A 10,800-nucleotide genomic window follows, 5' to 3' on the forward strand; every position below is an offset into this window, starting at 1 on the left:
TTTTTAGTTAATATGATTTAGACTGAACTTTCACGGTTTATAAAGTTTGCATGTAACCAAGATAGAATTCCAATGTCTATAGACGATGGTCAGGTTCTCCCTCTACCTTATCCAATGAAAATTGCACCTTCTGATAAACCAAATGAGAATCAAAACAATCAGTTTATACGAGTTGAAACTTGTATGTTTATGATAAAATTGCCAAGATATAAATCAATGAGAACTATGAGAGAGAAGATTTTGTTTGCTATAAGCTGCAGTGCTGATCCTCTTAGTGGATAAACATGATCATTTAATTATGATATTTTAAAAATGTAATATGAACCTATTTATCATATTTATTTATACATAACCTTTACATATATATTCAATTAATATTTATCATTAAAATAAAGTTTTTATTTAGAAATGTTTATTAATGTCGTCATACTAAAACAAAGGATAGAAATTAAAATTTAAAAATTTCGGATACTACTTATACTATCTTCTCTACTCCACATCACTATAATTCTCTCTCTTTTGTAGTTTTCTGAAAAATATTATTGATTTGATTAAACAGCATCTGAATTAAAATTAAAATTTAATTTAATGAAAATTAATCTAATGAAGCTACAAAATTATACCTGCCAAGCAAATAAGCAGCAAGTGTTACCAATATCAGTCCAGCTAAAATAAAGAAAGAAATATTAAAATAATTTTGCGTCAAATTTATCAATTTATTTTAAGAATATTATCTTAAAATAAATCTACAGAATTTTTAAGGTAAAATGACAATATAAGACATATCGCTTGTAAAAGAAAATTATCTATACCTAGTACAGCACCAACTACTATTGGAATAATGTCTCCATTATTTTTATCATTATCTCCAGGGCATGATACAGATGCCTAAACATTGAACATTAGTAAAATAGAACTATATGAAACTACTAGCGGCTTCGCCCCTAGTATCTTGGGACTCTTTAATCGCAGGGACACTAATGAGCAGAAAACAGCATAAAACTTTACAGACTTTTTTTTATGAAAATGAAATAGCCTAAAACCATCCCAGAACCTATTAGAAGCTTCACCATATCTGTTCAGTGGTTTGCTAGATCCTTCTCTACAGGCAAAAAAGCTTACTACTTTATATAATACAAGTGGCTACGCCCCTAGAGGCCTCTAGCAGCACTTGAAATGTTTGTTTTTAATTTCAAATATCTAATTTTGAAATAATTGGTCCATGTTGCGTTTAAATCTTTACGCAAAAGCGAGAATATTTTTTTTTGATTTATCTTGGGAGGTTGGTGGTACCCTCCCCCTAAATTTATAAACATTTACGAGACCTATATGAGAAGCTACCTTGTTAAGGAGAACCAGATCGGTTCAGCGGTTAGCGAGATTCTTTGGTACAAACATACAAACAAACAAACAGACACCCTGTTACTTTATTATAAGGATATAACGAATAAGGTTTGTAAAACATGGACTTTAATAGTAAAACAATATGGATAACATCATCCATAAGTAGCAAAGCACCAAAATAAGAATACAGACAAGGAGATATATAGAGCATTTGTTAAAATAAAGAATAGACTTACTTGAGAAATAATCACGAAACCTTTCTTTTTATGTTATTATATTTTGTATTATGATTGACAGAATGATGGTCAAGGTATATCAAAATGATGGTCAAAGTAGATATCAAGAATGGTAAAAGATCAATAAACATTCATCCAAAAATTTTTATGTCTGATAGACTGGCAAAAAAAGTTTACTGGATGGATTTTGTATGGATTTTTTGTAACCTTCCCAATAAAATCAGCATTTTATCTTCATTAGCAGCAGAGAAAATCAAAAAATATGCAAACAATCAAATATAACGATACTTGTCCTTTTATTTATGAACACAGAAATCCCTTAGAACGACGAGAAATGCCCCATAATGATGGGAATGATTTAAAAAAAAGAGGTCTATCTTTAATAGCAGCTAAGTAAATCTCATTTCCCCCATAGTGTTACGGACAGTTAAAATAAATTTTAAAGTTTCATCACTGCTAAAAGGTAACAGGGGGAGGGGGAAGGACTATTTAATCATTTTTTCTTGCTCTTACCTTGACCTCTGAAAAATAATGAAAATTGGTTGATTCATTATTTGGGTATAGTCCCATTATTTTTAGTATCGAAGCTACTCTATAATTCGAAATGTCCGTCCGTCTATCCGTCCGTCTGTGACAGAATAGGTGAAACGTGATTTTCTCGGCTCCTGTCTAAGATAGAAGGCTGAAATTTCTTGTCAACATTCCCATTAATATGAAGCATAATTAATTATAAAACATGGATGCCATTTGGACTCCTTTTTAGAAGGTTTTAGGCTATTTTAAAATTTTTCTCCATATCTTTGGTGTTTATGGTCCGATTTTTAAATTTTTTTCTCAGTTATAGATATCAAAATTAAATTTCCCGTCAATTTAAGAAAACAACCATGACGGTCCGACTGCCTTTTTGCAGGTTTTAGGCTATTTTTATATTTTTCATATTTTTCTTTTTATCTTTGGTGTTTTGGTCCGATTTTTAAAATTTTTTCAGTTATAGATATCAAAATTAAATTTCCTGTCGTTTTAATTTAATTTAATTTTTCATATTTTTCTTTTTATCTTTGGTGTTTATGGTCCGATTTTAAAAATTTTTTCAGTTATAGATATCAAAATTAAATTTTCTGTCGTTTTAAGAAAACAAACATGGCAGTCAGACTGCCTTTTAGCAGGTTTTATATGTTTCCCCATATCTTTGGTGTCCAATTTTAAAATTTCTTGTTGGATAACAGAATCAAAATAATTTTTCCCATTGTTATGAGCATCTTTTAAGTCGTTATTTTACAAAATAATACAAGGTTTTGTGTTTATTTTCTCCGATAAATCTATTCTTCATTTTAAAAAATACACTTTAAATCTACTTGTACACATTCCCATCCAAGATTTTTTGTGCTTCGATGTTGTCAACCTTGTTTTTTAAATAAATGAATATATACATGTATAAATATACCTGGTAAGCATTAGGGGACATTGTTGTATTCCTAAAAGCATCAACGGTAATGTCTCTGATTGAAATAACAGTCTTTAGAGGTTTATTAGGAGAAATAGTTGTAGCTGGGGAAGGTGTTGGGGATGCGGTAGGAGAAGTTGTTGGGGATGTAGATGGAGATGTTACTGGGGATGTGGATGGGGAAGTAGTTGGAGTAATAGTTGTATCATTGTTGACAGTAAAATCCTTGTTCGATATCTGGGTTGTTGTGGGTGATGAAGTTGGACCTGCTGTAGTTTTTGTCGTAGATGTTGTTGGTACAGTGGAAGTTTGTGATGTGGTTGGTACAGTTGTTGTCTCTGAAGTTGTTTTCACAGTTGTTGAAGCAGAAGTTGTTTTGACAGTTGTTGAAGCAGAAGTTGTTTTGACAGTTGTTGTAGCAGAAGTTGTTTTGACAGTTGTTGTAGCAGAAGTTGTTTTGACAGTTGTTGTAGCAGAAGTTGTATTGACAGTTGTTGTAGCAGAAGTTGTTTTGACAGTTGTTGTAGAAGAAGTTGTTTTAACAGTTGTTGTAGCAGAAGTTGTTTTGACAGTTGTTGTAGCAGAGGTTGTTTTGACAGTTGTTGTAGCTGTAGATGTAGTTGGATGAGTTGTTGTTGGGTTATCACTGGTTGAATTGTACCAACTGTTCAAGTTTATATCAATACCAGACTTACAGCTAAAAATACATCAGACATTTTTTTGTGGTAGAGCTGAATAAAATGAATTTAAAAATGTCTTTGTCCTATTAACTTTATAACATTGCTTGTTTGATTAAAATGAATAAAATGATGAAATAAAAGGTAGGGCAGGTGGGAAAGGGATGGTAAGGAGAATTGAATTGTAATAGAGGCGGAGGGGAAGGCCTGGAGAAGTTATGGATAGTGAAGAAAAGTAAATTATCTGAACTTCTAATTAAATCGGACCAGGCTAATAAACAGACAGATAGACACGTTACTAGAAATAAATATAAATGTTTACCTCCAACTGCTTCCAAATGCATTGCTTATTAACATGCTTTCAAATTTGTCCGAAAAGTAAATAGTCTTCAAAACTGTTTTATTATCAACTCTAAAAATGTAGAATACTGATTGTGTTAATTTAAGGTAAACTTATTATAAATTTTATAGATTCATAATTTTTTTATATATTTTTTATATCATAATGTCTTTTACTTGCAGTGCAAATCATATCATTATTTTAAAAGTAACTTAACTATATAAATCCAATAATTTTATATAAAAAATATCACTCTACTGATATTTTTTAACCTACATTTAAAAACGTTTTAAAGTGCATATAAATAATTTTGACCCAATTTGACACCCACCTGAAACCGGCCTGCCTGTAATCATCCATGTTTCCATGCAAGGACGTCCAATGTGGGGGGGGGGGGTTAAGGGGTGATCCCCTCCCCCCAAAAAAATGCTTAGGCGTCATTGCCTGTATGATATAAAGATTACCCCCCCACCCCAAAATTTTGTCTTTTGAATTCCCCCCCCCCCCCAAATGAAAAAGCTTGGAAGCCATTGTTTCCATGTAAGGAACTTTTATTAACTTTAAATACTTACTTTTCTAATACATCCATTTGTCCCATAAGCATTCCAATGCCATAAACTTTTTCCTGTAGTTAAATAAGTAAAAATATGACATTTTGTATTACAAGGTTTAAAGTTATATTTTTGCTTCCCCAATCTTAAAACAAGATTTCCTCTTCTCCTTATCCCAGGTATTAGAAAGACAACCTTTCAATTTCAATTTCTCCCTCATTTTGCCTCATGTGTGTATGTTGTATATCTTTTTTCCCTGAAGAATTTGGGTATCTTGTATTTTTATATGTTTCAGCCATTGTTTTATGGAATATTAAATAAATTTCATTGAAGACTAGTTTTATTGATTTCCTCACTGTACCAGGCTGGTATGTGTTGTAAGATATCCAGAATGATTGCTGTCTTAACCTCTTTTCGAGGAAGCTTTGAGTTGGTCAAGATCAAAATTAATTCCCCTTTCTCCTTATATGATTCCTATGTAATGTCGTTTTTGTATAATGCTTTTCAAAATGTCGCGGCTTGGGTTTTTGTTATGATGCGCACTTCTAAATAAATTGTGAGAGAGAGTAGACGTTCAGAGATATAAGTGTGGCCTATCACAATGTCTTAGAGAGCATGTGATAACCCTAGTATACCAGGGGCTTGAACCTTGAAACACATCAGGTACATTTAATTCCCTTTCGTATAAAATTGTGTGATGTATAGGATGGATTTATTAGGTTTTAAGGCTCTAGCCTTAACTTTATTATGATTTCAAATATCATGTTTCTATAATTTTTATGTGTTTATATTTATGCATTTAACAATGATATATTAAACAAAAAAAAATTTCCTTAAAAGCCAGAGTACCCAAAGATTCTTTAACCATAGAAAAAGATTTTTAAAAAGCAAATAATATTTTGTGGATATATAAACTGGATATCTGTTTTGTGTTCATTATTTGATTTTGTAATTTCAGGAGTTTGAAATAGTTTGTGTCAATAACTCTATACTCAAACCTGCTGTTGAGCTGTTGATTGGTCCTGGTATTGGGGGTTTTGCCTTGAAGGCTTAAGATCTCTAGAACTTCCCGCAAATTGGAAGTCATACTTAACCAAAGTGTTACATGGTTAAGACAATTGTCTAAGACACTATTTGGCATTACACCTTGGTTATCTAATGTTTTTTTTATTATTGCAGTTTCCAAAAAATACTTACAGTTATGTTCTGTGTAAATGAGAAAGTTATAGTTCTGTTCAGGACAATACTAGTGTTAGCTTTGTCTGTTGTTGACCATTTCAACTCAAGTAACTGCAAATATTCAATATAAGAAATCATGGTAATTTGGAAAACAACACAAAGCATTATGATGATTTAAAATATAAAATATCTCTTTGTTATCTTTATATCTATCAGAAACCAACCTGACTTCCATCGTTAGCAGAACAGTTTCCAGATACCATTGCCCCTGAACTTGGATCCACCTTCAAATTGTTATATTTACCAGATATGGGTTCTTAAAAACTTTTTTGGTCGTTAACTATTAAAAAATCTGTTGAACAGGTTATTAAAATCGGCTATTATCGCTGTAATAACTGGCAAGGATAATTCATCATTGCACTACCCTAGCCAAAATTTATTTTGAAGGTTTTTTCTCATAATTCTTTTAATTAAAACAATATGTATTACTAATTTAAGGAATATTTATAGTTCTTTTTGTTGTATGCCTGCCCAGTGTCTCACCTCGAACCTCAAATCTAGCGATCTCTCGCTAACTAACGTTACTACAGCGATAACTTGCCATCTATCATCGCTGGCTGGCGGGGTACATGGCAGATTTACCACTAGCAAAAATACAGTGATATTACTGTCATAAACACAGTGATTTGCTGTCATAAATACAGTTTTACTGTCAAATTCACACCTGCATTTTAAGGGGATATGACAAAAATACAGTTATTGCACTGGCATATTCACAGTTTTGCTGTCAATTATACACCTACATATTGACAAAAATACATCTATTAAATATTATGTATACACCTACATATTGACAAATATACATCTATTAAATTTATACCTACTTATTTATCCATAATATTAATACATCTATTACATATAGATACATTATTATCCTAAAAGTGAAAATTCGTTTACTTACACCATAAGTGATATCGACAGCTAACTGCCTAAACATGTTGGTGTTAAATCTGATACATAGCCAAAATATGTAAAAAAGAATTAAATAGAATCTAAATTTAAAGATTAAAACAAGTTTACTGTCATATATTTAAGTTGCAGACAAGTTTAAGTTTTTACTCTCAATTACTCTCAATTATTCTGGAAGAGTTAAGAGAACATTTATTAAAACAGTTGCAATTGAGAGTCCACACACAGAACACTTCTGGTTTGGGGTCGAGTCTTGTTAGACCAATTCAGCTACTTACAGACATCCTACTACTTCAACAAGTTTGCACAGGCAGATATTCCACCTCTTCAAAGTGTATAGTTAATTAATACATTTGTATTAATTAAACAGACAGCCATCCTACTGCTTTGGTGTTCTTACACACAATCAGACATCCCGCTACTTCAGAACTTTCCAGCATATTAAATCAATAGTTTAAATCATTTAATATATTTAACCCTTGCTAAATAAAGTATACATATTTAATCATATTTACCCCAAACTGCATTTAATCCAATATAAATAAATACTTAAAAAATCTGTTTGTATTTTGAATTAAATATTGAATCTACTCTATCGTTAACTGGTGTAAGTCTGTCTACATTTCAAATTTTGGGGTTAAGTAGTATAACTTATACAATTAATTTAAACTTATCTGTTATTATAGGTCTTTGATGATGATATAGAATTAATTTCAAGTAATCCAGAGAGTGTGATTGAAAACTTTTCTAATGTTATCAATGAAAACTTTGAAAAATTTTCCCTTTTAAAACTTTAAAAACCCAACAAAAAAGTTATCCCCCAAAATTCCTGGATGTCACCAGCTTTACTAAACCTAAGAAAGAAAAAAGAAATGTTATTTAGACAAAAATTAAAAGATAAAACCGTTGATAGCTATAGAAAATTTGTCATTGCAAATAATATTTATAAATCTGCAGTTAGGAAAGCCAAAAAAGAGTACTATTTTTTCTAAATTTAATGAATTTTCGTCTAACATGAAAAAAACTTGGTCTACAATTAATCAAACAAGAATAAAAAAACGCATTTTATCCCAAATCTTTTTACTGATGATAACTTATGAAAACTTTCAAGATATTTGTGAAGGTTTTAACAATTTTTTATTAATGTTGGTCCCAGTCTTGCAGATGAAATTCCATTTTGCAAAAATGATTTTAATGACTACCTTGGGGTTCCAGTCAATGAAAATTTTGTCTTTCAAAAAATCACCCCTCAAATAATTTTTTCTACTCTCAATAAACTAAAACCTAAACTAAGTTGTGGACCTGACAATATTTCTACTAAACTTTTAAAAGAAATTATGCCAAGTATTCCTGTTGTTTACCTATTTAATCTTTCATTTAAACATGGCTTTGTTCTAAACAATTAGTAGATTGATTTAACTATTATTAATAGTTATAAGTTTTAACAACTTGGTCAAAATATTTATAATTTATATTAATTTAAAAGTAGGTGTATTTTGTCATCAAAACTGTGAATTTGACAGCATACTTGAAGTTCATGGGTGTGAACTTGACAGTAAAACTGTGTTTATGACAGCGGAATGGTGTAATTTTGACAGTGGATAAAAAAATATTGCCAAAAATACAGCTAAAAACGAAATTGACAAAAACACACCAAATATTTGGCAAAAACACAGTGGCTATACTTTTGCTAGTGGTAAAAGTGGCAGCACCCCGGCTGGCGATAGCTATTCTTTTTGTAACCTATCTCTGGGTAATATTTTGAATAAAGGAAGTTTGTTTCCCTATAAGCTATCCCTATGGAAAACGCTTACTCAATGTATTGTTATAAAACAAGGGACATTTTACTGAAGAAACATTACCTTTATAGTTTCAGTATGAGAATCATCAAGATTAAATGTCATTGTAATGTTCATCGATGCAACAATACAATTAGGCACTGTCCAGTTCTATAATATACACATAAAATTATAATGTAGTTTTTACTAACGAATACTATTTAGTAGAAATTAATACCATTCTTAAAATTATTTAAAATTTTCTTTTAGGTAATCAATTGAAATTATTTTGTAAATCTATGTTTGGTTTTCCGCTATTTTAATTTGAATGGAAAATTACCTTTGGTGAAACATCTTGCAATTCATTGGCAACAAGGTTGTCAGCATTTAGCCTAAAAAGGAGTATTTTAGAAATTTTCTGCAAGGAACTTATTGCAGCTGCAGATTTATTATACCATATATTTTTACGCCACAATATTAGTCGATAAAAACTACCAGCTCATTGGTGAAGAAAATTTACCTTATATCAATAATTATATGTAGAATACCAGAAATAATACAGTATACTTTCCCCTTTCCTTATCAACATTTAAACTAACACCACTTTTCTACTCCAACCAAAGATTATTTAATTAAATTTTAAATCAAAGTGAAATAGAAAGATCTTATAACAGTAAATTTGACCTAAATTTTGGTCTAAAGATTTCATCATAATCATTTTGATAATTTAACTTCATTCTTCATAGGTTATTTTTTCATTCATGGTCGAGAAACCAATAGACGTTTTTTAACTTACCAAATGTTAAGAAAAGAAGCGTAGGGGATTGGGTTCCATTATCATTTGAATTATAAAATTCCTATGTATGTCGGATGAACCAATAGATTTATCATTATAGATGGCCATTCAGACACAATGTCATTTATAACATACGAAGATTTTTCTTTATATTTATATATATGATTTAATCTAATACTACAAGCGACCAAAGTTTTGGACAATAGAATTTTCCTAAGTACACTATATTCTTAAATAATCATCTGTTTATAGATGACTTATAATGGATTGTATTAAAATCTCCACTCGAGTGTACACTAAAGTGGATGGATTGTTACTACGCTTTGTTACTATTGGTACAATTAATGTATCTATTATGAAAGATTTATCTACACTAGATGTGAATACCCTTTGAATGACAATGCATTATGCAAATTGTTGATATTAGGTAGGTTCACAGATGTACCTTTTCACATAGTGTAGTCAACATATGTATGTATATATATATGTATATATATAATTATTAAAAAATATGTATCTATGTATTGCAGTGATTTCTCTAAGGAATATTAATCTCGTTTTTAAAGGTAATTTTCAGTTAATTAAAATAGATTAATTTTTGTTATAATACCTTTGATTTTACCTTCTTTCTTATTGTTATTTTTTATTTTGATTGTTATGACCTGGGCTCGGCAGCCGCGCGTCATCCGCCTGTAGGCCTCATGGAAATCAACCTTTACAATTTTAAAAATCAGCGAGAATTGTAAACCCAACCCAAATATGTTAACCCCTCTTTTTAAAATTTTTGTATCTAAACGGGTTCAGATTTAAGGGTTAGTCGTGTCTGCCGAGCCCTGGTTTAAGTAAAGCTGCGTTGTATATTATCTAGGATCCTTTGGACAATTAGGAGATCAGAATTAGGCAAAGTAATTCTATATATAATCAAGTTTAAAAACTTTAGTATGTAGACTAAAAATTATTTGCATTAACAGAGGATAAAGTTTGTTGGCTGATTAACGACATATTTTTGAAATTTATACTCAGACTGTCTGATTTTAAGTTAAGCTAGATATTTATGGATTTTGACATCCATGCTGTTAAGCAACATAAAAAAATTACCCACCCTTTTAATAAAGCAAAAAAGTATATTATGTTTTTAATCATCATCAATTTATAAATTTCGTGTAACACCACTCAATGTAAAAGAAACACTGTGAATTTTAATCTACTTCTTGCTATTAACCACAAGATATTTTGTCATATGCTTTAAATTGAATTATACACAATAATTATAATTGGATTTCCTAGTTTAAATTACAATAATTTTATCGCTAAGGCTAAAGGATAAACTAGGTATTTTGACCATAAGAAGTGCTGTATTCAGACACACACAAAAACGCACATGTATTTTAACATGAACACCTATGTCTACAAGGTTTATATTAGGTTTAAGAAAGGTAGAGAGAGTGAAGATGAAAGGCGGTCTGAATGCAATATTTATTGCACT

The 10,800-nt window shown here is 30.4% G+C and overlaps 2 protein-coding genes across 5 annotated transcripts in view; one reads left to right on the forward strand and one right to left on the reverse strand.

Annotated features, from left to right (window-relative positions):
* Positions 1-409, forward strand: part of LOC145326425 (putative E3 ubiquitin-protein ligase HECTD4) — a 60,298-nt gene extending 59,889 nt beyond the window's left edge. For 3 of the 4 annotated variants that reach the window (XM_080169772.1, XM_080169774.1, XM_080169773.1), the window contains exon 53: positions 22-409. In XM_080169772.1, coding sequence (XP_080025898.1) covers positions 22-282 — 261 coding nt within the window. In that variant the 3' untranslated portion in view covers positions 283-409. Of the gene's footprint in view, positions 1-7 lie in introns of all 4 variants that reach the window. The other variant, XM_080169775.1, reaches the window with a different exon arrangement.
* Positions 396-10,561, reverse strand: LOC145326430 (uncharacterized). The gene is made up of 11 exons (XM_080169782.1): positions 10,417-10,561; positions 8,859-8,910; positions 8,603-8,689; positions 5,996-6,055; positions 5,790-5,882; positions 4,614-4,666; positions 4,024-4,113; positions 3,025-3,721; positions 813-888; positions 624-666; positions 396-529 (listed from the first exon to the last, which is right to left on the reverse strand). The coding sequence occupies exons 1-11, from the start codon at positions 10,458-10,460 to the stop codon at positions 490-492; spliced, it is 1,335 nt and encodes a 444-aa protein (XP_080025908.1). The 5' UTR covers positions 10,461-10,561; the 3' UTR covers positions 396-489.
* Positions 10,562-10,800: the final 239 nt, after the last annotated feature.

The sequence above is a fragment of the Acartia tonsa genome, chromosome 8 (genome assembly GCF_053477335.1).
Source record: "Acartia tonsa isolate MP-2025a chromosome 8, ASM5347733v1, whole genome shotgun sequence".
Lineage (NCBI taxonomy): Eukaryota > Metazoa > Arthropoda > Copepoda > Calanoida > Acartiidae > Acartia > Acartia tonsa.